The sequence below is a fragment of the Fusarium falciforme genome, chromosome 4 (assembly GCF_026873545.1).
Source record: "Fusarium falciforme chromosome 4, complete sequence".
Lineage (NCBI taxonomy): Eukaryota > Fungi > Ascomycota > Sordariomycetes > Hypocreales > Nectriaceae > Fusarium > Fusarium falciforme.
The window spans coordinates 4963573-4989677 of NC_070547.1; the positions used below are offsets into that span (position 1 = coordinate 4963573).

At 51.3% G+C, this 26105-nt stretch overlaps 7 protein-coding genes across 7 annotated transcripts; 5 read left to right on the forward strand and 2 right to left on the reverse strand.

Annotated features, from left to right (window-relative positions):
• Positions 1 to 678: 678 nt before the first annotated feature.
• Positions 679 to 5486, forward strand: NCS54_00624000 (Hypothetical protein; the record flags this gene model as incomplete). Its single annotated transcript, XM_053151711.1, has 9 exons — positions 679 to 1154; positions 1214 to 1358; positions 1413 to 2652; positions 2705 to 3803; positions 3866 to 4258; positions 4305 to 4739; positions 4793 to 4816; positions 4875 to 5095; positions 5158 to 5486. Exons 1-9 carry the CDS (start codon positions 721 to 723, stop codon positions 5484 to 5486), a joined length of 4320 nt encoding a protein of 1439 aa, XP_053007686.1. The 5' UTR covers positions 679 to 720.
• A 231-nt stretch (positions 5487 to 5717) lies between these two features.
• NCS54_00624100 (Hypothetical protein) lies at positions 5718 to 7075 on the reverse strand (the record flags this gene model as incomplete). Its single annotated transcript, XM_053151712.1, has 2 exons — positions 5718 to 6512; positions 6569 to 7075. The coding sequence occupies 2 exons, from the start codon at positions 7073 to 7075 to the stop codon at positions 5718 to 5720; spliced, it is 1302 nt and encodes a 433-aa protein (XP_053007687.1).
• Positions 7076 to 8726: 1651 nt separating this feature from the next.
• Positions 8727 to 10780, forward strand: NCS54_00624200 (Chitin synthase; the record flags this gene model as incomplete). Its single annotated transcript, XM_053151713.1, has 4 exons — positions 8727 to 9737; positions 9788 to 9961; positions 10014 to 10503; positions 10560 to 10780. The coding sequence occupies 4 exons, from the start codon at positions 8727 to 8729 to the stop codon at positions 10778 to 10780; spliced, it is 1896 nt and encodes a 631-aa protein (XP_053007688.1).
• A 2123-nt stretch (positions 10781 to 12903) lies between these two features.
• Positions 12904 to 14463, forward strand: NCS54_00624300 (Hypothetical protein; the record flags this gene model as incomplete). The annotated part of the gene is made up of 2 exons (XM_053151714.1): positions 12904 to 13572; positions 13627 to 14463. The coding sequence occupies exons 1-2, from the start codon at positions 12937 to 12939 to the stop codon at positions 14461 to 14463; spliced, it is 1473 nt and encodes a 490-aa protein (XP_053007689.1). The 5' UTR covers positions 12904 to 12936.
• Positions 14464 to 15096: 633 nt separating this feature from the next.
• On the forward strand, positions 15097 to 17303 carry NCS54_00624400 (GMC-OxRdtase-N domain-containing protein; the record flags this gene model as incomplete). Its single annotated transcript, XM_053151715.1, has 6 exons — positions 15097 to 15221; positions 15272 to 15361; positions 15419 to 15574; positions 15632 to 15854; positions 15910 to 16479; positions 16536 to 17303. 6 exons carry the CDS (start codon positions 15097 to 15099, stop codon positions 17301 to 17303), a joined length of 1932 nt encoding a protein of 643 aa, XP_053007690.1.
• Positions 17304 to 17640: 337 nt separating this feature from the next.
• Positions 17641 to 19430, reverse strand: NCS54_00624500 (MFS domain-containing protein; the record flags this gene model as incomplete). The annotated part of the gene is made up of 4 exons (XM_053151716.1): positions 17641 to 18547; positions 18603 to 19110; positions 19176 to 19281; positions 19359 to 19430. 4 exons carry the CDS (start codon positions 19428 to 19430, stop codon positions 17641 to 17643), a joined length of 1593 nt encoding a protein of 530 aa, XP_053007691.1.
• Positions 19431 to 20259: 829 nt separating this feature from the next.
• On the forward strand, positions 20260 to 25816 carry NCS54_00624600 (Hypothetical protein; the record flags this gene model as incomplete). Its single annotated transcript, XM_053151717.1, has 8 exons — positions 20260 to 20319; positions 20394 to 20528; positions 20725 to 21668; positions 22563 to 23135; positions 23197 to 24630; positions 24694 to 24967; positions 25600 to 25682; positions 25777 to 25816. 8 exons carry the CDS (start codon positions 20260 to 20262, stop codon positions 25814 to 25816), a joined length of 3543 nt encoding a protein of 1180 aa, XP_053007692.1.
• Positions 25817 to 26105: the final 289 nt, after the last annotated feature.

The following is a 26105-nucleotide window of genomic DNA, read 5'->3' on the forward strand; positions in this document are numbered from 1 at the left end:
CAAAGTACCGAGCAATGCACGTCTCAGTACCTCCACTCTTCAAGTCCCGATTACCCAACCAATCTGGCAGCCAAAGTCTCGAATGAGGGGAAGCGTCCCACTCTCGAAAGACGACCTCACTAGCCCCCAATTAACTTGTCCAACTGACCAGCAGAGTAAGCCCTTATATGGACGGATGTTTCCGTCTTGGACCCCAGCGTTGTCGGTGGCGTTTCGAAATTCTGCATGGCGCCCTCCGAGCGGAGGGGTCCGTGTCCAGCACAAGGTTGGCTTGCGGAGAAGTTACGTGGAAACAGGACGGGGAAAGAGGAAAGAAAGCCGAGGAAGGAATATTATTTAAGTACAGTGACGGCATAGATAACCATGCATAATATCAGAGCAACTGGATGCTGTAGGCAGGAGTGGGGGTTGAGGATAGGGGATTTCCAGCCTCATCCCCACCCCTGCACGTTCGTTTACTTTCCGATCGACGTTTGTAGAGCAGAGTCAATGTTACCTCGGGCGGGTAGCGGGAGTGGGTGGCTTGGAGCGAATGGTCGAGTGTGTGTTACAATGCTCCCGCTCACGTCGCCTCCACTTGACGGTTATTGGGTTGCTGAAGTCACTTGCTTGCCATAAACTTCCCTTCTCCTTGTTTCCGCCAGGTAAACCGCTTCCTGACCATCCCTCGCTCGATCACTTCATTCCCCTAAGGTTAATTCGGCGAATCATCAACTCAATATGCACAGCACACCGACACTGGACCTTCTCCCTTCGCCGCCCCCGTCCGATGTTGATGGTGCCAGATCACCAAAGAGCTCCGTTGAGGCGCTTTCCTCTCTTATCAAATCCACCTACCAAAGCTCCGAGCTACGATTCTTTGTCAATGGACGACCCGTGACGGTGAAAAATCCCAACCCCGACTGGGTTCTCCTCGACTGGATTCGAGCCCAAGATACCTTGAAGGGAACAAAGTTGGGATGTGGCGAAGGCGGTTGTGGTGCCTGTACCGTTGTCGTGCAAACGGCTGAGCCGGGCAGACACGTCAGACACCTCGCTGTCAACGCCTGTCTATATCCGCTTGTTGGATTGGACGGAAAGAGTCTAATTACCATTGAAGGACTTGGTACAGTCCATCGCCCACACCCGCTACAAGAGAGAGTGGCGAAGATGCAGTACGTTATTTCCAATTGTATTCTCAATTCTATCGCGAGGTCTAATCTGACGGTCGCAGCGGCACACAATGCGGATTTTGCACGCCTGGCATTGTTATGAGCTTGTATGCTCTGATCAGGAATTCATATCGGAACGGCAAATTCCATCTTACCAACTCCGACGTCGAGCTCCAGGGCCATCTCGACGGGAACCTTTGTCGATGTGTATGTTGTTTCGAGGGCTTTCTAGTGTGCTTGGAACATGCTGACTCGTTATAGACTGGCTACAAGCCAATTCTCGAGGCGGCTCGCACGTTCATCACCGAGGATTTGAACGGAGTCATTGCAGAAAGCAATGGCCACAAAGAAACACCCGGCCCAAGCACCCCAGACACAGAGGAAGACTATGCAAACGTTTTTCGTGCTACGAATGGCTCTGGCTCATGTGGTCGACCAGGTGGCTGCTGTCGAGATGATCCAAATGCCAAGGGCTGCGGTTCAGCCAAGCCTACTGAGGCAGAAATTACACCACCAAGTTCACCTGGCAAGTCGTTTTCGGAGCCTACTTTTTTGCCATACGATGCTTCCACTGAGCCGATATTTCCACCCTCACTTTGGAAGTATGAGCCTCGGCCGATCTGCTATGGGGACGAGCGACGACTTTGGTTTAGGCCGACAAGCTTGGAGCAGCTTGTCGAGTTGAAGGCTGTTTATCCCTCGGCAAAAATCGTGGGTGGTGCCAGCGAGACACAGATCGAAGTCAGATTCAAGAAGATGAACTATCGCGTCTCCGTCTTTGCAGCAGATATTCCTGAATTAAACAGTCACCAAGATCCGAGCCAAAAGACACAAGCCGAGCTCGGCGCCCTCAAGGAAATCACAATTCCGGGCAACCTGTCATTGACAAAAGTGGAGGATCTTTGCACCAACTTGTATCGAAAACTTGGCCGACGTGCTTTGCCCCTGGAGGCACTCCGAAAGCAGCTCCGCTACTTTGCCGGGCGTCAAATTCGGAATGTGGCCAGTCTTGCAGGCAGTCTCGCTACTGCAAGCCCGATTTCAGATTCTGCCCCCGTGCTTCTAGCAGCCGGTGCGAGAGTAAGTGTACTTTCTCGGAAACTGGGTGCATTTGATATCCCCCTATCTTCCTGGTTCGTATCGTACCGGACTACTGCACTCCCTGAAGATGGGGTCATCACGCAAATCATCATTCCTCTGGCAGATGAAGACGCTCTGGAAATCACAAAAGCCTACAAGCAAGCTAAGAGAAAAGATGACGATATTGCCATTGTCACGTCTGGCTTGAGAATTCGTCTTGATCAAGATGGTTTGGTGCAGGATTCGGGCTTCGCCTTTGGTGGAATGGCCCCTACCACGGTGATTGCTAGTAAAGCACAAGAAGCCGTTGCTGGCAAACGGTGGGCCGACACAGCTACACTGGAGGCAGCGATGGATGCGCTGTTGGAACAATTTGACCTGCCTTTTGGTGTTCCTGGCGGCATGGCCCATTATCGCAGAGGTTTGTCACACCAAAGCCCAGTTGTATCGCAACAAGCTAACGCTTTAATCAGTCTTGACCATATCCATGTTCTTCCGTTTCTGGCACGAGGTTGTCGGTGAGCTGGGCCTCGCAGAGGTCGACCCCGATCTAATCCAAGAAATCCACCGCGAAATATCCTCTGGCAAACGTGACAACTTCACAGCCTCGATGAAAAACAGAGGAACCAGGACTGTAGGACGACCGGTTCCCCATCTCTCAGCACTGAAGCATTGCACTGGAGAGGCAGAGTATGTCGATGACATGCCTCGACAACACAATGAACTTTTTGGTGCACCGGTCATGTCCAAGATGGCACACGCTGAAATACTCAGTGTCGATTGGACAGCTGCCTTGGAGATGCCAGGGGTGGTCGGCTATCTGGACAAGAACAGTCTATCATCGGACCAGAACACATGGGGCCCAGTTGTTCGCGACGAGGAGCTTTTCGCCGACGGCGAAGTTCACTTTTATGGGCAGATCATTGGCCTGGTCTATGCGGAATCGGCTCTACAAGCTCGAGCAGCTGCCGATCGTGTTGATGTTACTTACAATGCCCTGCCTTCCATTGTTACCATTGACGAAGCGATCAAGGCCAGCAGCTTCTTCAAACATGAGAAGCAACTGAGAAAGGGTGATGCCGTTGGGGGGTCACTTGAGGACGCTTTTAGCAGGTGTGCGCATGTCTTCGAAGGCACGACAAGGATGGGAGGCCAGGAACACTTTTACCTCGAGACCAACGCGGCGCTTGCCATTCCCCACATGGAAGACGGCTCCATGGAGGTCTATGTCTCATCACAGAATCTGATGGAGAATCAAGTCTTCGTGGCCCAGGTTTTGGGCGTTCCGATGAGTCGGGTCAACATGCGAGTCCGTCGCATGGGGGGAGCCTATGGTGGCAAGGAGTCAAGAAGCACGCCTATTGCCATGCTGGTGGCTTTGGCAGCACGCAAAGAATCTCGTCCCGTGCGCATGATGCTCAATCGTGATGAGGATATTGCTACCAGTGGCCAGAGACACCCGTTCCAATCCCATTGGAAGGTTGGCGTTGATTCGCAGGGAAAGATTCAGGTCCTGGACGTGGATATTTACAACAATGCGGGACATACGCTTGACATGAGCTCAGCTGTGATGTAAGAAGCTCATATCCAGCATTGAATGCCCCGGCGTGGTTGGTGCTAACATTTTTCGACAGGGATCGCGCTTGTACTCACGTCGATAATTGCTACTATATCCCGCACGCCTGGGTTCGAGGATGGGTCTGCAAGACAAACACGGTCAGCAACACAGCTTTCCGTGGCTTCGGTGGTCCTCAGGGCATGTACATCACTGAGAACATCATGTATACCATCTCGGAAGCTCTGAACATCGAGATCGACGACCTCCGAACTCGAAACCTGTACCAAATTGGGCAACGGACACCATTCTTGCAGGAAATCACAGACGACTTTCATGTTCCTACCATGCTGGAGCAGCTCACTGTCACTTCTGATTACGAGAAGAGAAAGAAGGCAGTCAAGGAGTTTAACTCAAAGAATCGCTACAAGAAGAGAGGCATCTGCAAGATACCCACCAAGTTTGGCCTCAGGTATGTACCATCTCATATCACCAAGATATCTCGCTAATAGTCTCAGCTTTGCAACTGCTTTGTGCCTCAACCAGGCCGCAGCTTATGTCAAGATTTATGAAGATGGCTCAGTTCTCTTACACCATGGAGGCACCGAAATGGGTCAAGGCTTGTACACCAAGATGTCCCAAGTCGCGGCCGAGGAGCTGGGTGTCACCGTGGATGAGGTTTACAACAAGGAGTCACAGACTGACCAGATCGCCAACGGTTCTCCCACTGCAGCATCCTCTGGCAGCGACTTAAACGGACAGGCTGTCAAGAATGCCTGCGATCAGATCAATGAGCGGTTGAAGCCGTATCGAGAGAAGTACGGCTATGATGCGCCGCTATCCAAGATTGCGCATGCGGCGTATTCCGACAGAGTCAACCTCGCGGCAAATGGTTTTTGGAAGATGCCTCGGATTGGTTACGAATGGGGAAACTGGAAGGATCCTCTGCCTATGTGAGAATCTGAGTCTTAACATTTCTCTCAGCGGCGCTGACATTGCTACGCAGGTATTACTACTGGACCCAGGGAGTGTAAGTTTCACACTTGTGTAACACTGAGAGCCATGTATGCTGACTTGATTATCAATAGTGCTATCACCGAGGTCGAACTGGACACCCTGACTGGAGATTCCACAGTTCTCAGAACTGACCTCATGATGGACATTGGCCGGTCCATTAATCCAGCTCTTGACTATGGCCAGATTGAAGGTGCTTTTGTCCAAGGCCAGGGTCTATTTACAATGGAAGAGTCCTTGTGGACGAAGACAGGAGAGCTTTTTACCAAGGGGCCTGGAACATACAAGATTCCAGGTGAGTAATTGCCCGAACCCAGTACCCTGTGTTTAATATTTCACTTTGCTGACATTCTGCAGGCTTCTCTGATATCCCTCAAGTATTCAACATATCGACCTTGCAACATGACTCGGAAGGAAAGCCAATCAGCTGGGAGAAGATCCGCTCCATCCAGAGCAGCAAAGGCACAGGAGAGCCTCCTCTCTTCCTGGGGTCTTCAGTCTTCTTTGCCCTGAGGGAAGCTGTCAAGGCAGCTCGCGAGATGAACAAGGTCACAGAGCCCTTGGTGTTGAACGCTCCAAGCACTGCAGAGAAGCTACGGTTGGCTGTTGGCGATAGCTTGGTCCGCCGGGCGGGGGTGGTTTGCAAAGAGGGAGAGAAGAACTTCTTTACCAGAATAGAGACATAGTTAAGAGGGCATCCCTTTTATGAAATACTAGAGCTACGGTGTTGCCATAAAAAACCAGTTTCTATCATATCTACGATTTAAGACGCGGGCTGGGAGTGTGAAAGCACAATCAAGTAGTTTGAAGTGACCATGAAGATTGTTCCAGAAACCGTACTATGACAATAGAGATACTTGCAACTTAAACTCAAAGAAACAGAACGCCCCAGCATTATCTTTCCCATATACGAACGTTTACTGGCAGAACATCTGTACTGAGACATCCTCTGAAAGTTCCTCCAAGATACCAAAGTCCATACCCGTCTGCTTGAAGCTCACAACAATCAAGTCAAACTCCTCCAACTTCTCCTTGGTCCACTCCTCATCAGCCAGTCTGGTGATTTCGGGCACGGCTGATTGGTTGACAAGAGGATCAGCAAAAGCCACGTCGAGCTCGAACTTGTTGAGTTCCCGAGCAAGCTGAAGTCCGGGAGAGTTGACCAGATGGCTTTGTCCTGCCTTGAAGCCCATGCCGACCACGAGGACTCGCTTTCTGATCTCGAAGCCAGAGTCTCGGCGGCCTTCCTTGTCGCTTCCGAAGAATCCGTCAATGATTCTCCGGGCAATCTCGGCGGGGCGCTCGTTCATGGTCTCCGCGGCAGCTCTGAGGAGGGGATAGTCGCCGTTGGAGAGAAGGTAGTAAGGGTTGACTGGGATGCAGTGTCCACCAACACCCAGGCTGGGCTGGAAGGGGAGATATCCGAATGGCTTGGTGGCAGCTGCGTCGCAGACCTCGTATGGGTCAATGCCAAGACCGAGACAAGCATTAGCCATCTCGTTGACATAGGCGATGCACATCATTCGTTGACAATTCTCGTAGAGCTTGGTCATCTCGGCAACCTCTGGCTTGGAGACGGGGACAATGGTGTCAAAGACTCGGCCGTAAAGTCTGACAATAGCATCGAGAGATCCGGGAACAACATCGTCAAGACCAGAGACAACCTTGGGAATGGTCCTCATGGGAGGCTCAGTGCGTCCTGGGTCAATGCGCTATATCGATGTTAGTATGCAATGGTAAGGAAGTCCTGAATTGGATGTGAGCTTACCTCTGGAGACATGCCCGCAAAGAGACGACGAGACTTGGCAATAGGTCCAAGAAGCTCACGAGTCATGCCAATTGCGACTGAGCTCTCAATGACAATGGTCGAGCCGGGTCGAGCCCATCTGTTGACCTTGTCGAGTGCACTCTTCAGATAGGAAAGATTGATAGACTTGTCGGAGAGAAGAAGAGTGGGAACAGAGATAAGAAAGTGAGTTGCCAGCTTGAGATCAGACTCAGTCGAGGTGAAGCTGACGTTGGGTCTGGCCTCAAACTCAACCCTCAAGTCCTTGACTCTCTCTTCGCTGATGTCGAAGCCGAGGATGTCATACTTGGCAGAGAAAGAATCGACAAGACCAGTGCCGACGAAACCAACACCAATAACAGCGACAAGAGGAGTAGGTTCAGCAGGCGTCTCAGTCTGAGGAGCCTTGTTGAGCTTGATCCACTTGTGCTCCATGATGGTGGAGTCGCGAGGAAGGGCCCTCTGGGCAAGCTTGATGAAGGGAGACATGATTGAAAGTGTTTTGTTGTGAGTGGTAGAGATGATACTCTTGGAAGGATTGTGAAGTAGTTGTTGTGATGATGAGCTGACCCAGACTGCCGGGACTGTGATACTTATAGGTGAGACATGCATGGCGGCTATAATGTCGATATCATATTTCAGCTGGACTATCACACTCCTCACGCGTGTGGTATAGGGCGTTTGTCCTCTCATCGGCAGACATTAAGTTGTACAGAGCAGTCTAGACCCTCAACTTGAATAATGGCGAAAGATGGTATGGTGTAGGCTACTGTTGGTAACATTCTATCGGCAGGGAATATCGTGGCGATGTGGTAAGTTCGCGCCTCTAGCGTCTACATTGATTAACAGCACTCGGTATAGGCTGTCTGGAACTCGGTGGACGCTAAGATGTGCAAGTTTGCCAAAGCTCTTGACATTGTCCCAAGTCGACTTGACGTTTGCGCCCAAGTCGAGCCTTACACTGCCGCACGCACCACGCGGTAAGCTCCGCCGCCACCCGTCTCCAGCACTTTGATAAAGTGATGTATCCATTTTCCGGGCTTAGACACCAAGAAGACAGGCCTAGTGATGTTGTGGCAAGCCGCGTGCGGCATGGCGGTCCTGGGCCTCAAGGCGCCATTCTTGGTCAGCACTCTATTCAGCCTGGACCTCTTGACATGACACCAATCACTTACATCCGAAGACGTCTTATTTGATAGAACGTTCTCGCTTGGCTATGCGGCACTTTTGATGAATGCCAAGCATAGGGTTCGTGGTTATCACACATCTAGGCCCGTCGGTTTGACTACCTAACCCGCTTCAGGCTCTTCGACCGATGAACGCTTTGAGGCTCTCGTGTTCTGCCATGTTCTATGCTCCACACCTATCTCTCAGTCTATACTGAAGGCGTTACGGTTAGGCTCTTTACGGGAACAAGGGCGGGTTTAGGAGCGGTGATATAGGGAGTGAATGATTCAAGGCTTGCACTGGTCCAAAAGCTATCGCCATGCCGCCCCAACTCTAAGTCAAGCCTGTGGAATGTGGGTAGGGCCCAACCATTCCAGTTTAATGTCACTGCTCCATGACGGCCGTAACCATAGTCCCGGTACTATAGTACTTGACAGTTCTTGTTCAACGCCGCCAAAACTTGAGTAACGCTCGGCGCAGGTGTGTGGAACGTGGAGACGGGGAACCGGAGACAGCCTTCAGGGGTTAATATTCGGTAGATGGCCCAAGATGGGCAAGTCTGGATGAATTCCGGGAAAAGTTTGGTGTCGTTTTTAGTCTTCTTGGCAAACCTCATATCCTTCTTGCTGTAGGTAGGCGATCAGACCATCTGGTGGGAACGATATGTGTTCTAATATTGATTATCCTGCAACCAGTACGTAACGTCTCGTACGCGCCATGTATAGCAACGTCTAGTATTGATGCTATCTATCACATTGAGGGAAAATCTGGCCACCGGCGCCTCAACGCCGCCGGAATTTGACTAAGGCTATTGACACCATTCACTTGCCCCTCGGGTCGGGCCCTTTTACTACACCGGCCGACGGCAAGCTCTTTAGAAGCTACTAGTTATTATACATTTCTTAGACCAAACGCCTCCATCTCGAAACTTCATGGCATATCGTAAACCAGACTACCAGTTTCAACATCAGTCATGCATGTCACCGCGCCTTCGACAACGGGCATCACAACGTCTGGTGATGCCCCTCAGCAAGCATCAACAAAAGATCATGATGCATCAAGTCAGAAGACGGCGGTTGAACAGCCACCTCCGGGTCCCAAAGACACTGTTGAGACATGTGGCTACCCTCCAATCGAAGATCCTGTTGATCCTGCTCGCATTCTTACACCCAGGGATCTGCGGAACCAGAGAATCATCTTTCTCGGCATCATCATTTTGATCAACATCTGCATGACCGTCACAGCCTTTTTTGGAAAGAAGAGCAAGCTCATCTTTGTCACCATTCTTTTCATCAAAAGCAAAGATTTCTTGTCAGCCATTCTCTCACCACTTGGCATGATGGCCACTGCCATCTACCACAAGTTTCGACCACCCAAGGAAGTCTCACAGCTTTGGATTCTCTCTTTGATCCCTGCATATTCAGAGAGTGAGGAGCAAATCGTCAAGACCATCTACTCTCTTCGGGACAATGGTGTCGAACCACACCGTCAGGTCATGGTTGTTATCCTTGACGGAAAGCCTCGAGATGTGCGGTCACACATGACTCGGGTTGTCAGTGGATTTGAGCGGCCTTACGTGTCTCTCAAATGGAAGAAGGGCTGTCTTCGTGTCCTCGCCGGGTTCATGATGGACGTGCCCGTCATTGTCATCGAAAAAGTCAAGAATGCAGGCAAGAAGGACTCTCTCATTCTCTGCCACGACCTCTTCAACTACGCACGAGACAATTCTCCTCTTTATACCAAGCTTCTACGGAAGGAGATTTGGGAAGATATTCTCCCTGCTCTCACCGAGGGCGAGAAATTCAACGGCTTTGATATGGTCTTTTGCACCGATGCAGACTCCACCATCTACAAGGGAGCAGTCGCCCTTCTTGCAAATGCGATCGCCAGAGACAAGAATGCCATTGCTGCCTGTGGATTGGTTCTTGTTGAACTTGAACCGGGGTATGAATGGTCTTTTTGGAATTTATATCAACAGTTTCAGGTGAGTGTCTCAGATGACTGAAACACCCCGGCCTTCACTAACGGTCATAGTACACGTTCGGGCAATATGTGAGAAGACGAGCAGAAGGCATTGTTGGCAAGGTAACCTGCCTTCCAGGATGCATCACCATGATTGCAGTCAGGGAAGAGATGGCCGGTGCTATTCGAAAATATGCCGAACCCGTTACTGGATACATGGTGATTTCTCACCAAGTCCAGTACCTTGTAAGTGCAACCTTGCAGACACTTATTTCATCTCTTTACTAAGACCATATAGGGTACCGACAGAAGGCTCACATACTCCATGTTATCCCAAGGGAAACATCTCCGAACACTCTTCGTACCCGACGCTGTTAGCGAGACAGTGGCGCCCCAATCCATCGCGCATTATCTGAGTCAAAGACGTCGCTGGGGCTCAAACGCCTACTTCAACAACTATTTCTATCTTGCCGGAGAAAAGATGATTCCCCTGACTCGCATCGCAGCCACGATCGAGGTTGTTCGACTCAGCATGGTCTACTACCGGGTCTTAAACACTGTTCTATTCATCAAGAGCCTGACCCATCATGCTAGCATCATGAAGCTTATGCCGATGTTGATCATTGGCCAAGTACCTTCTGTCTGGTTTTTCTGCTCAATTCTTCTGGAATCCGAGCTAAGAAAACGTGGGCACAAACTGATACTGGGATACTGCATCAACAAAATGATATCGCCATTCATGAGCGTCATCATCTTCACAAAGGTTGCAACCAATCTTGGCAGTCAAGGTACGTCCGTCTCAAAACGTCTCACTTCGAAATTTCGAGACTAACAATGACATCAGTATGGGGCATGTCCGGAGTGACAGCTTCATCAGCGCCTCCCGCAGGTGCTCCCGCCACGACAGAAACAGAGACTGTGACGGCGCCCCCCACAAATGACGAGCTATCCGCCGCTGAGAGAGGAGAAATCACTCCTCCAAAGCCAGTCTATGCAGGGCCGGACCAGAGGAGGGACCGTGTTCCCAGCCGTGCTCCCAGCACTGAAGGGTATGACATAGAATAACGCACGCGTCACCAAGGAACAAGAGCTCCGGAAGGCTCGGGGAAGTGACAGATGCGGCAACGGAGCACTTCGGCCAACTAGAATATGACACTAGTCTCCCTTGAACCAGATTAGACATAGAGAATCATAGAGTTGCACCGAATTTGATATCCCATCACCATCAAAGTTCGTCTGTGCTTTGGCCATCTACGTAGTTGAACACTTCGGCTTGTCTACCTCATGTCGTAGTTCGGGGGTCAGAAAGACATGGCGGTTTCGCTAATCTTAGCAACACAATATAGACAAGGTCAGAGATCTGAGGCGAGAGAATTTAGGGGCCTGCCGTAGTTTGCGGTGTTACGACTCAACAGCGCAGTTTCTTAAATCCCCTGTCTGTAGCCACTGCCTCCTCTTCCGCAGGATGCCCACCTGGCGTTGATTTGGCTGCCCGGGTTCCTATCCTAGCCCCGTTTCTTTCAGCACGGACGTCAAAATTGTATGTGTTGCTGCATTTTGGTGGTGAGCTACGGCGTCGGGGAGACGTAACTATCACGGCAGCAAAATTGGGGCTAGAAACCTCCCAAGTGCCCGTGGTCTAAGCTATGGCTCCTCGTCACTTACACTAACTTCAGCCAAAGCCGATACTTTGTCTAGACCGCAAGGACCTCCTGGGGGCCCGTTCCTTGCATTCCCGGCACCTGGCGGTGGCACGTGGTAAGACGCCGCAACCGCAGAGTTCCCGAACCGTCTCGACCCGGCGGGAGCAAGACGCCAAGCCGGCGTTGGGCTTGGAAATACTTGGCATCAGGAGATACTTGGTAGAGAGACATGGTCCCACATTCTTCAGCCACTTGCGGCAGTCACCCACCGGCTCTGACCCGCTGGGGAGACTGGAGACTAGCGTCTACCATTAAACGGCGCCAGTATTATACATTCCTATCACTACACCCAGCATTTACCGTGTCTATTTGCCTTGCGGAGGTGGCCAGCTAGTCGCTCAGGCAGGTCCACCAACTGGCAGACAGCGGAGACCTCCGTATGAACATCGCAAAGGAGCCGTTCGATTGGTCAACAGAAGCCTTAATATTAGCCGTTATATGCTTCTTGTGCCTGTTGCCTCGCCTCGACGGCTCATTCCCAACAAAGCATGTCCTCCAGGCCCCGGTTAGGTATGCACAGTCATGCTACGACCGAGTTCGGCCCTTAAGGCAGATGTCGCAATCTTCGGGAGACTCAACTATCATTGCACCAGTCTAGCTAGTGTTTCTCGGTGCTACCATTTTCGAATACACGTCCGAAACCCGAGCTTAGTTAGCGGCTATGTTTAGTGAGTGCGAGCGAAGTGGCCCTTACACGTAGATCGGCGATAAGAAGCAGAATTTATGATCAGAGCAGGGCGTAATAAAGAAGCGGGTGGCTTTGCAGATCGAAACGCCGTAGGGAGGCCTGAGGTAAGCAAGGACGTTTTCATTGATTTTCGAGATAATTTCCTCTTTTCTTCTTAATTCAACTGTCCTCACGTCTCGAATAGCACATGACAAGCCCATCTCGCTTTACCTCTCTGATCTATGCTTGGCGGAACAAGACTTGTATGGGAGACCTACCCTACAGGTAGCTGAAATACCTCGATCTAGACACCATGGTGGACTTTCACCCCCCCCCCGGGGATCAATCGTGACGGACAGTATACCCAGACCGTTTCCATGCAACCGTTTCCGTCTTCAGGCCGAGGCCAGGCCCAGTTCTAGCCCACTCCTCTCCTTTAGCCTGGAAGTCGGGATGAAAGGATTGCCTCCAAGATATAGCTCTAATGTTAAGTCCCGAGACCAAAGGGTCTAATCGAGTCCATCTTGCATCCGATAAGTGAGAAATGACACGACAAAATTCTCTGGTCTTGGGTACAGGGTAGTGAGTTGTGATAAAAAGGACCTACTTTAAACTCTATCACTTGTGAGGACGCGGGGTTACATCGAGCGGCGCCTCTAGCCATTTCCGACGATCCAGACCTGGCCAATCCATTCCAGTCCAAGAGCCAAGGCATGGAAGCCATCAGTCACTTTCCCATTTTCATAGAGGAGTGAATTCTCCGAGCCCTGGCCTTGAACATTGCATTTGGGGACTTTCATCATCCCCTCTGAAGCATCTCGGACAAGTTTACCTTGAGCCTCACTGCGGTCATGTGGCATCTCCTAATCTTGACGACACTGGCAGTCGTTCTGACTGTTTATTTCATATACGACAACAGACACAAATCCACAGTGGATTGGCGTTCGATTGTGAGTCCCAACGGGGACAAGCTCCCAGACTTCAGTTTTTCTGGCTACCACAACTCAGAGGTATCACTTCCAACTGTCGCCACCACCGATGTCACCCTCTCTTTTCCCAACAAGACTTATGATGATATAAGTCCGTTGATTCAGAAGGCTATTGACTCTGTTGCCCTTAGTGGCGGAGGCGTTGTTGAGCTCCCACCGGGTAGCTTCCACATCAGCGCTGGCATTCAGCTTCGCAGCAACGTCACTGTTCGGGGACCCAAGGGTGGTGAAACCCTCTTGGTACTGAGGGAACAGCCATCCAGCCCAGTCTTCACTCTTGGGAGTATTGGCAACACTTCCAAGGCAGAGTTTGGGGCCAAATCAAGAATCATCGACGACTATGTTCCCATCGGCTCGTCCATAGTGAACATCCGGAACAACACCGAACTCTCAGTCAACCAAACCGTTTACATATCCAGGGCTACAGAGGAATCTTGGATCAGGTATAACGGGATGGGTGACTTGGTACGAGATGGTGACCCACAGACATGGATAACGGTACGGCAGCCCCCCTTGCTACATAGAGATAATTAGATACTAAGTGAACCACAGTTGAACAAGAAGATCATGTCACCAAATGTGATCAAATCCATAAATGGCACGGAGGTCACGCTTCAGATACCATTGACAGACGCTCTTGATTCGAGATACATGAAGCCCGAGGTTTGGGCGTACAAGCCTCCAGAGCAATACTCGGAGATGGGACTTCACAATCTTCGCATCCAAGTTCCCAATTCTTGTTCTGGGGCTCCGCTCAGTAACAAGACTTGCAACTTTGCAGCAGTCAAATTCCCGTCATGGACAGTTGACAGCTGGGCAAGCGGGTTGAGGCTGGAAGGCTTCAACCGCTTTTTTGAAGTTGAAACGGACGCTTCTCGAATCACCATTCAAGACATCGAGATGAATCGGGATCACGACATTGAAGGAAGAGCGCTTCCCGTCGACATCTTGATTCAAGGTTCCCAGGTTCTTGTACAAGACTGCAAGCAGATCGGTCTCCCAGCAGCCAGGTGCTTCTCTGTGGCAACAGACTCGCTAGCCGCAGGGCCGAACACCGTCATTCGTCACTCCACCATGTCTGACATACAGACCATTTACCCTCATGAAAGGTGGGCGCATGGGTTGCTTGTTGAGGGGACATCAGTGCCGACTCTCTTTGTCAATCGAGCTTCAAATGGCACAGGCCATGGATGGACGATAAATGCTGGCGTTGGGTGGAATCTGAGGGGTGAAGCCATTGTCCAGTCACCGCCGCTTGGCATTAACTGGTGTATCGGTTGTGGAGGAACGAATGGGACGTCGGGGAACGGTACCTTTATCCGCCTTGACAAGCAGGTTAAACCGACAAGCCTTTTTGCAGCGCAACTTGAGGCCCGTGGACTACACTAGAACATTAGATGGGATAGAGCAAGTGAAGGGCAGTTGAAGTTGATGATGGTAGTGAGAACAGGTGAATAGAACAACATGTCATTCTGCGAAATTTAAGGTGATGATCTTTGGCATAAGCTTAAACACAATTAATCCGGAGGCGAGCACGGGATTACACATGTCGTCGGAAATCGCTGGTTGGAAAGCCGAAGTCAGCGTTATCGGAGATGCGGGTTTTCTTGCTCGATAAATCCGACGACACGTAAGGGCCGGTGGGGTGTCTTACACTCTGCGCCTTGGCAGCCCTGTAGATGTAACGCGCTGGCTTATGCTTAACCAGGGGACCTAGATGATCGTCAATGGCTGTCATCGTAATCCCAAGGAAAGTGGTATAGATGGAGTTCCTTGAATCTATTACCCAAGGTAGTTCATGGTTGACGATGCATCTCTTGCACAGCCGCAGGGTTACGACTCCACATATTGAGAACTTTGGTAATGATTGCGTACGACATAAATTGTAAGCAGAAAGGCCTGAGCCTCGCTTAGGTCTAGATAGCTTGAAGAAGTATAAAACAGAGGTTGACTCCCAGATATCTCCTTTAATCAACAAGCACAGGAACACCAATAACAGAACAAGAACGAAAACTGAATACGATGAAGTTGCTGGTTCCTAGCCTCCTCTGTGGGCTGGCTGCTGCCCTCCCAACCAACAACAACAACAAGACAGCCGAGTATGAGTTTGTCATCATTGGCTCAGGCCCAGGTGGTGGCACTCTAGCGTAAGTTGATTGCCAGGTAACAATAACAGCTTACTGACTATTCTTTGAAGTGCCAACCTTGCCCGCGCTGGTCATTCCGTCTTTCTGCTTGAGGCTGGAGATGATCAGGGTGACACGCTGTTGCAGCGTCTTCCATCATTGTAACTTACCTACGCACCCATATCACTTGGAGTTTGGTGGCTAACCAGAGAAATCAGCGCAGATAACGTTTCGGAAGAGCCCACCATGTCTTGGTCGTTCTTTGTGAACCATTACCAGAACGAGACGCAAGCACGCCGTGACTCCAAGTATACCTATCGACTTTCAAACGGGACGCTGTGGTATGGACTTGATCCTCCGGAAGATGCAGAGCCGTAAGAGTCCCCTTCCAGTACCTTTTTCCGCAGAGGTTGCCATGCTAACTCCTACAGTCTTGGAATTCTCTATCCTCGAGGTGCCACACTCGGCGGCTCTGCTCAGCTCAACGCCATGAACTTCGCTCTGCCACCTGAGAGTGACTGGAATTATATCGCTGAACTCACTGGAGACAAATCCTGGAGCTCTAACAACATGAGACGGCTCTTTGTCGACCTGGAGAACTGCACTTATGCTCCCGAGGGCACCCTTGGCCATGGTTTTGATGGCTTCATCGCCGTATGTAATCTCAGATCTAACCCATGTCCAAAATGCGATGACTGATCTGCCGCAGAGCAACCGAAACAACATTTCCTACATTACTGAACGACCTGGCGTTGTCGAGGTCTTGACTCATGCATTCCGGCTGACCGAGGACATCGAAGTCGAAAACGCGGAAGAGGTCGGAACGCTGATGCAGAGGGACATTAACAGCATTGGACCGGATCGATATGCCCCTGGTCTCTATCAGCTTCCCCTCCACATTGATGGTTTGAGGCAACGCACTGGATCTTGGAGATACCTCCACGAGACACTCATTGCGAAAACTGAAGATGGATCTCCCAAGTATCCTCTGACTATCAGCACACAGTCTCTTGCGACACGCGTCCTGTTTAAGGACGGCAAAGATGGGAAGCCAAGAGCCTACGGCGTTGAGTACCTCAAGGGCGAAGGCTTGTACTCTGCTGACAAGCGGTACAATAAATCCGACTCGGGTCAGTTGATGAACGTGACTGCTTCTCGGGAAGTCATTGTCGCCGGTGGAGCGTTCAATACCCCGCAGATCCTCAAACTTAGTGGCGTTGGACCTCGGGAGGAACTCGAGAGCCATGATATCGATGTTGTGGTGGATCTTCCGGCTGTGGTGAGTTCCCTTCAGCAATAGTGCGAGATCATACGATGCTAACTATTAGTTCCCAGGGCAACTATCTCCAAGACAACTATGAGGGTGGCGTTACTGTCGAAGCATCTATCCCTTGGGAGAACAACCCCTTTGCCCGATGTGACTTTTCCCTTGGGCCCAACGATACTTGTCTCCAGGAATGGAACCAGTCTCACACTGGACCGTATGGCGAGGGTGCAGCACCTCTTGGTCTTCTTTACAAGTCCAGCGTCAGTGAGACCGACGAGTCGGATCTATTCCTCTTCGGAGCTGCTGGTGTTGTGTTCCGCGGTTACTTTCCCGGATATTCCACATACCAGGCGCCTCCCACTTCGTGGTTCTGGTCAGTCGTCAAGATGCAAACTGGCAACCAAGCTGGAACCATCACACTTCGCTCGGCGGATCCCAGAGAAGCCCCGGAGATCAATTTCAACTTCTTTGCTGAGAAGGGAGACCGCGATCTCCAGGCCATCCAGGAGGCTGTTGAGCACACCATGCAAATCTTCAACGCGACTGGAGAGCCGTACGCCCCATACACGGTTATCGAGCCTCCCCCCAGTGTTGATGTCCGCCAGGGAATCATGGATGAGGCTTTTAGCCATCACGCGACCTCTACCTGCCGTATGGGTCCTGCTGGTGACAAGGATTATTGTGTTGACTCCAACTTCAAGGTCAATGGAGTTGACGGGCTTCGCGTTGTTGATGCATCCATCTTCCCTCGCACTCCGGGTGGATTCCCTGCCGCTCCCACGTTTGTGATTAGCCAGAAGGCCTTTGAGGTGATTCTCAAGTCCATCAAGAACTAGTGGCTATCATCTGAGTGCACAATTGGGCTTGGCATTACAGAGACAAGGTCCTGGACGAAGGGGATGCACTGAAGGCTACGGATATGCTTCTAGAGCACAACATGGAGGGGAAAGAACCTGTAACACATGTGGCTACCATCTCTCTTAGAACATTTATATTCGCATAAACATATGCTTTACACGTTTATTGTGCAACACCATGCGTCTTCTTCCACCCCTGCCCAACTTTGCCTCTAGCAAGAGACAAATGACCGTCTTTCGTAGTACTCAGAGGTCATGATTGTTCCTTATCCCAAGTCTCTCGTGGAGAAACTATCTAGCAAAGACAGCACCGTGCTTACACATCCGCGCTGTCACGCTTGCCTGGCATCTCAACTTCCTGAACAACTCCAAACTTCCCCTTGCTAACAAGATCTTCAGCAGCCACAGCGATGCTCTTGCCATCAAAGATCTCGGTGATCTGCTCCAATGTCCGACCCTTGGTCTCGGGGAAGACAAAGTAGATGAGAGTGGACAGAGCAGCCAGGATGCAGCAGAACACGATGTAGTATCTCCAGCCGATCGCAGACAAGCCAACCGGGTTGATCAGCTGGGCGGTAATGAGGCCAATGTAAGATGATGTGAGCTCGGTTGTCAAACCACGGCTACGAGTGAGGAAGGGGAAGATCTCGATAGTGTATGCCTGTGGGAGCGGTGTCCAAGCGATGTCGTAGAAGAAAAAGGCGATGAAGATGAAGGCCACGACAGCTCGACCGGCCGATTCATCATGGCTCTTGATGAAGTAGCTTGTGAGCGCAGTCCAGGCGATGTAGCTGAGGCCGAGACCAATGGTAGATACCAGCAACAGTCTCCGACGTCCAAATCGATCAACCATCATGGCACCGGCAAAGACGGCGGCAGCAAAGTTAAAGAGCTGAAGCAGTCCGTTAATCAAGGTCTGATCCTGCACGGCAGTAATTCCGATGGTGTTGAGGACAAGAGTCAGGTAGTATGTCACAACACTGATACCGTTCCACTGACTAAAGAAGCCGAGGATAAAGGCGATGAAAGTTCGCTTGCGCATGGGACCGGTTTGGACGAGGGTCAACCACGACACAGATGACTCTTGGTTGCGCTCCAGCTCGAGGGCCTTTTCGATCTCGGTAATCTCGTACTCGACAAGGGGAGAGGCTGTCTGTCCGGCCGCGTGCCACTTGGTGAGAAGGGCAACTGCTTGGTCCTTTTTGCCATTGGCGATGAGCCATCTAATGCATCATGCTGGTCAGCAAGTGTCGTTTCTGTGCTTGGCTTTCTACTAACCGAGGAGATTCAGGAACCCAGTAGATGAACAGCAGCTGGCAGAAGGGGATGGCTGCTTGCAATGCCGAGGGAATACGCCAAGACCATGTAGACTGAATCTTGAAGGTTCCGTAGGTGATCCAAGCCGCTCCAATGGCACCAAAGTAGAAAAACGTGTTGTAGAGAGCCGTCATTTTGCCTCTGTGTGTCGGATAAGACAGCTCGGACACGAGAATCGGGCAAGCCACCTGAGGAAAGACTGTAGCGAACCCAATAAGGCCTCTGGACACGATGAACATGGGGAGGTTCATGGATGCTGCTTGGATAGCTGGTCCAAAGACGAGAGCAACAAGACCAAGGTAGATTGGCATCTTGCGACCCCATTTATCTGAGATCAAGGTAGCAGGGACCAGACCTAGAATCTTGCAAACTGGATAGACTGCGTTGATGGCTCCGAGCACCGGCGCGGGAGGGTTGTTGAAGAATCCCCGCCACTGTGGGAGTGTCTGGAGACCGTTCATCATGGAGCCTATGTCACACGCGCCATCGTCAGCCTTGATATGGCAAATCGCGAGAACTCGCAGAGGAACTGACCATCATAGCCGACAGCAGAGGAGCTGAAAAGAGGAACAAGAAGAATCAAGTTCAGCAGGAGGAGATGCTTGGTTCGATACCATGGCAAGTCTGTATTGGGAAGAACCTGTGAGTTAAGTCAAGTTAGCATCGATTGCGCAAAGACTCGGAAACTGCTGTCAACTAGTGTGATGTTGATGATACCTTGAGTAGCTCTGGCCCAACAGTGTTTTCCGCGGCATCTTTCTTCTCCTTCTTCCTGTTGAAAAGGCCCATGATGCCTGAAAGGTTGCAAAATGAAAGGGGCTGAAAAGTTTGCAATTGGGATTCTCTTGACGAGTCGTGATGATTGTTGGTCAAGATAACCCAAAACGTCCCGGGTTACTGAGGAATATTTATAACCTTGCCAAGTAGCATCAATGTAAGAGTCGAGACATGGCAAGGGGAAGCCGACTTGAAGCAAACTTGTTGGTGGTGAGGTCAGGCCATGGATGGTTCAGGACCGAGAACCGGAGCTACTGTCGCTGGTCCCATGGTTAAAGTTGCGGGGAGGCTAGATCGAGCCTAGACCTGGGGAGATGGGGATGCGGGGAGGGCATTGAACTGTGAAGATGCAAAAGACAAGGGATGGAGTTAGCCGGTGTGGCCAACCACAGTCAGGGTGCATCCACTTGAAGTTTCTTTGATCACATGGCTTGGACCAACTTGTGACGATGAAGAATGGTTCGAACAGTGCGCTCGCTTCTCCTCGCTTGGTAGAAGATCGTATGGGTGGTGGAAACCTTGCCTGGCTAGTTTGGTGGCGCTACTGGTGTCCCTTGCGGGTCGGGGAGGCTCCCCGACGCATTTAAATGGCCCCAGGGCGCCTCACCCCTGCTCAACGGGTTCATATTTGATCTGCGTTTCGTCGGCTCCTCCCCGACATCTTCAATCCCCATCACAACCGCCATCAGCACCGTTGGCCAGCCTCCATGGCTAGCCGCAACAGTCCAACAACGACCCGTCAAAATGGCGGGGGCCAGGTCCCTTTCCCCAAACCTCGGGGCGTTACCGCATGCGAAAAATGTCGCCTTCGCAAGACCAGATGCGACAACCGTCGGCCAACATGTGGGTTTTGCTTGAGGCGCCATTTGGTCTGTGTCTATCCGGACGAGGAAGACGCGGGGTAAGATCCATGTCGTTTGGTTGGTGCAGGTCATCATTAACGAGCGGCTTGCTAACCAACTCTTCATGGAACAGTCACTCAGTTACGGGGGCCGAGATCCTACAGGCAATCCACAAGCTGACAAGATTGGTGGAGAGCCAACAGCCTCTTCAACATTACCAGCAACAGTCGCCCGCACAGGCTATCGACTCCTCGCCCTATGTGCCCCAGTCAGTCTCCGAGCAGCATCATCAATCCGGGGGGGCGGAGAGCCTAACGCATCACGTTACGGTGCGACCTCAGGGGGTTGAATCAATCCTCGACTGGGAAATATTTGCCCCAGATCGGCCCACACAATGCCTTTTCGCCCAACGGAACCCTCCGAGTATGAGTAGTTACTCTCTACCGGATACAAGCTATCCTCAGCTCGCGCGGCTGGAGTCAAAGTACATCGATACTCTCCACACCAAGAACCCGATCCTAGACCTAGGTGATCTGCATCGCATGATCCTACAGGTTGCCGAGGACGGACTCGACTGGTCTACACAAACATGTTTGGTAGCCTTGGTATGTGCCAACGCTGCCATCACCGAGCCATATCCTGAATCCGTCGGAGAAGACGAGATGTCCTTGTCGTCTACACCAGACCAGCAGGCTAGAGAAAAGGCCGAGCTGGACCTGTCAATGCAATTTTGGAATGTCGCCATCAAACGTCTTGGTTATGCATCAGGACAGAGCAGTGTGCAGGCAGTTCAATGCCTATGTCTGGCGGGCATCTGGTACATGCATCGACTCGAACCTCTCGAAGCTTGGAAGCACTTCAGCCTCGCCGGCACAGCATGGCATAGTCTCAGCTTGACACACTTTCCTCATGGCGAACTCATCAACCAAGCAGATTCTTCCTCCAACGAACTCACCATCATGCAGGCTCTCTACTTTACCATCTGGAAGTCGGAATGCGAGCTAAGACTAGAATTACCGTTGCCGAGCCCCTCGGTCCTCGACAACGCGTATTTCCCCCTGGCGTTCCCCCAGCCTCCAAGTCTCGGCTCGCACCCGCTAGATCCCGATACAACGGAGCGAGAGCGGAGTTGGTATTACTACCTCAGTGAGATCGCGGCAAGACATCTCATCAATCGACTTCTCCAGATGAACTCGGAGGTTCCCACCACGCCAACTGAGAAGCAAGTTCGCCGCATGATCTCCCAGGCTGAGATGATGGAAACTCAGATCTTTGACTGGTACTCGTCGTTGCCGCCAATCTTCTACTTTGACATCCCAGAGGGCTACCAAATCGACTTTCATCCAAACGCCATGATCTTTGTTTTACGGCACCGGTTTTTCACCCTTCGCGAGCTTGTGTCACGGCCGTTCGTCAGGCTTTGCGTGGATCGACTCGTAGACAGAATGGATTCTTGCCTCCATGCCCCAGTTACCTCGTTCGCATCTCAATGTTTACAGTTCTGCATGCTCAAGCTGGGTCAAGTCGTAGGTCATCGACACCAAGGCGCCTGGTACACCATCCGCATGACAGCCAGTTCATGTCTAACCCTGGCCGCTGTTCACAGAGCCCAACGCCAAGCAGCCGAGTGCCAAGCAGTCCGTATTGTGCAGAATGTCATTCTGCCGGAAACCTGGAGAGACAGGATTAGACAGGCTGTGGACTCGAATCAGCCACAATTTGGCGAGCCGAATGGAGGAGCCTCCAACATTAAACAGGTAGTGCAAGCGATATTGGAGTCAAGTCTGGATTACCCGACTCCACTAGAGTAGGCAATCGATCATCCATTTCTCCTCAGTGTATCTCCACCCTTGAGTTTTTGATCGGGGAGGCTCCCCGACAGTCCTTGCGACGATTCAAGGTCCACCACTTCGCCAAGGCCAGGCTTGAGCAGGGACCTTGTCCTCTGATGCAGTGTGCGTACAGGCCATTTAACTTTTACCTGGAATATAAGTGTGGTGTCAGTCTTGATACCGGCCCGGGAGACAAGGGACACTGTTCTAGGCCTTGAAGCTTCACATCTACCATTGTCCTCTGAACATCCTGCCTTGGATGACCACAACCATGGTTCTGAAAGTGCAAGCTCCTTCTGAGCCGTCCAGCGACTTTGACATCGAGCATGTCATCAAAAATGCATCCGTGTCAGAAAAGATTTCTTTATTGTCTGGTAAGCCTCAATCTCCACCTCCTTGAGTCCAGCTCAGTATGCCAACTTGCCCTGCGATTCAGGCCGGGATTTTTGGCACACAGCTCCTCTACCTAGATTCAACGTTCCCTCCGTCCGTGTGAGCGATGGGCCGAACGGGGTGCGAGGGACCAAATTCATCGACGGTGTACCTGCAGCATGCTTGCCTTGCGGTACAGGCCTAGCGGCCACATGGGATCAAGATCTCCTCTACCAGGCAGGTATTCTGATAGGCAACGAATGCAAAGCAAAGGGTGCACACTGCTGGCTCGGTCCAACTGTTTGTATCCAACGCTCTCCGCTAGGTGGTCGCGGCTTTGAGTCCATGGCAGAGGACCCATATGCCACAGGCAAGCTGGCTGCCGCATACATCAAGGGAGTCCAGTCGACCGGCGTTGTGTCTGTCATCAAGCATTGGTTGGCCAACGACCAAGAACACGAAAGAGTCGGGGTCAATGTCGTGGTTAGCGAGCGGGCCTTGCGAGAGATTCACATGCTTCCCTTCCAAATAGCCCTCCGCGATGCCGCACCAGGAGCTGTCATGTCTTGCTACAACAAGGTCAACGGAAAACATGTCTCTGAAAGTCGAGACCTGCTGGATGGTCTCCTCCGGGACGAGTGGCAGTGGAAGGGGCTGATCATGAGCGACTGGTACGTTAGCGATAGCACGTTTGGTTCACGTCAAGTTTGAAACTAACAAGTATTCTTCCAGGTTTGGTACCTACTCGACGGCTGAAGCTCTGAACGCAGGGTTAGACCTTGAGATGCCGGGGCCAACCAGACAACGCGGCCAACTACTGGACCTCGCAGTATCGACGCGAAAGGTATCCCGGACTACGATAGACACACGAGCACGCAACGTCCTCGAGTTTGTTCAAAGATGCAACAAGGTCGCTGTGGCTTCCGAAGAAGGCGGTCGAGACTTTCCTGAAGACAGACAGCTTAATCGACAGCTAGCTGGGGATAGTGTTGTCTTGTTGAAGAACGAGGGGGGCCTACTACCGCTCAAGCGGCCATTCAAGAGTATCGCCCTGATTGGGCCCAACATGAAGAACACGTCGTTTTGTGGTGGCGGTTCAGCACATCTTCAGCCATACTACACTGTTTCTCCCTTTGAAGGGATTGTCGACCAACTACCACCTGATGTTGAGGTCAAATACGAAATCGGCGCTTCGGCAAGTGGCTGGAACCCTCTACTCCAAGCTTCGGACGTCATGACGCCCAGTGGACGCCCAGGCCTGCGAATACGCTTCTACCGAGAACCGCCCACCGTCCCAGATCGCGAGGTCATCGATGAGAGTTTGTTGCTCGAGTCCTCATGGCAACTCATGGGCTATTCACATCCGAAGTTGGAAAAGTTGTTCTACGCTGAAGTGGAGGGCGACTTTGTTGGGCAAGCTACGGGGCCCTTCGAGTTTGGCTTGGCTGTCTATGGTTCAGCCCGGCTTTACGTCGACGGCCAGCTGTTGATCGATAACACTGCTGTGCAGCGCGGCGGCACATTTTTCTTCGGCAAGGGAACTCTGGAGGAAAAGGCCGAGATGCACCTCATCCAGGGCCAGAAGTACAGGATCAAGGTCGAATACGAGAGTGCACCGTCATCCAAACTCGTCAAGCCAGGTGTGGTGAACTTCGGTGGCGGTGCAGGACGACTCGGCCTGGTGAGAGTGATTGACCCCGATGCCTCCATCCGAGCGGCCGTTGACGCTGCAACACAATCAGATGTGGCGATTCTATGTGTGGGCTTGACAAGAGATCAAGAATCTGAGGGTTTTGATCGTCAGCACATGGAACTCCCAGGATTTCTTCCTCGCCTTATCTCGGCGGTCTTAGATGCAGCACCCGGCACGATCATCGTGTCACAGAGCGGCACACCCTTCAACATGTTGCCTTGGGCTACGCGGACCAAGACACATCTGCATGCATGGATGGGGGGTAACGAGACTGGCAACGGCATCGCCGACGTTATTTTCGGCAAGATTTGCCCCAGCGGAAAACTGCCACTCTCTTTCCCAAGACGAATCGAGGACACACCCACGTATCTCAACTTCGGAAGCGAGAGGGGGCGCGTCATATACGGAGAGGACATCTATGTTGGATACCGATATTACGAAAAGGTGGATAGAAACGTGCTCTATCCTTTTGGGTAAGATGATTACTTCTTGTTCGTGCCGCAGCCCAAAGAACTGAGCTAACATTATGCGCACAGCCATGGCCTCTCGTACACAACGTTTACGTACTCGAACCTCACCGTCACATCTTTGCACGTAAACTTGGAAGTTACAAACTCGGGTACAGTTGCTGGAGCTGAAGCGGTTCAGCTTTACATCGCCGCCGACGAGACAACATCCTCCATCGCGAAGCCCAAGAAGGAGTTGAAGGGGTTTAAGAAGGTGCACCTACAACCTGGGCAAACACAGCGGGTACAAATACCACTGGATCGATTTACAACGGCGTTTTGGGACGAGGAGATGCATTGCTGGGTTTGTGAAAAGGGAGTGTACAGGGTGCTTGTGGGGTCTAGTAGTCAGAATATATTATTGGAAGGGAAGCTGGAGGTGAAGGAAACGACTTGTTGGTCCGGACTCTAGGCTGCCTCTAGATATAAAATTACAAATCGTTGCAGTATGGTGTTTAAGAATATTCACGCCGTTACGTGCCGACAGCCTGATTTTTCTTATCTAGAGAAGATGGTGAGACATTATTGACATCGATTAGTATAATTGCGCAACTAGGTCCCTTATTGTGGCGTGATAGAAGTTGTGGTTATCACTGTAATTGTCACGATGGTTGGTTGTCTGACAGCCACGAAGCGAGGTTATCATGAGATGGCTTTTACGTGTCCGCGGTCGGCGACGTGAAGGTTAGTCTTTTTCGGCTATGACGATGACGTCAAGTGATGCTTATGTAAGACAACGGTGAGCTTTCACGTGATAAGTGCTTTGTCCTGACTGCCAAAGGAGGTGTTGGAAATGCCTCGACTTTTTCACCAGTTTTCTCGACATCAAACCATCACAGCACAAAACCCGACGATTGGCATATTATTTGATCTTTTAGTACTTCTAAAACTACGCACAAAATCTTCTTCATTTATATATCACTCTAAAACTTTGAGCAATCTATCAAAGCCGTGATCCTTATGCCATCTGAACGTGTTCATGAAATGATTGTCTCCCTACCCTGTTGCTTCGCTCTTGGGTGGGTCATTTGGAACAACGACCCCGGAAGCGGTTGGCCAATCTCGCCAAGATGACCCTGGCTAGGGCATGCAACTTGCTGACACTAGCTTCAGGCTAAAGTCGCTTGTGTCGGGGAGACTCCCCGATGGCTAACACGGACGTCCGGACTTAAGATTTGCTCGCTGATTGGCCTCAGCGCTCTCAGCCTCCGGAGAGTGATCCGGGGGAGGAGAGGATCATGATTCTGCACTGGCCTTCTCCATTTACAATTTGTTGCCTCAAGGAACTCTCGGATTCTAAAGATATTACTAGCTTAGAGATTGAGTCAAGTGGTAGTTTAAATACGCCTGCAATCCTCAATTCTTTGGCGAGAAGCATTCGATGGTCTCTTTCACCATCACCTCAAGAACACTGCAGTTCACTTGGCGACGTCACGCTATCC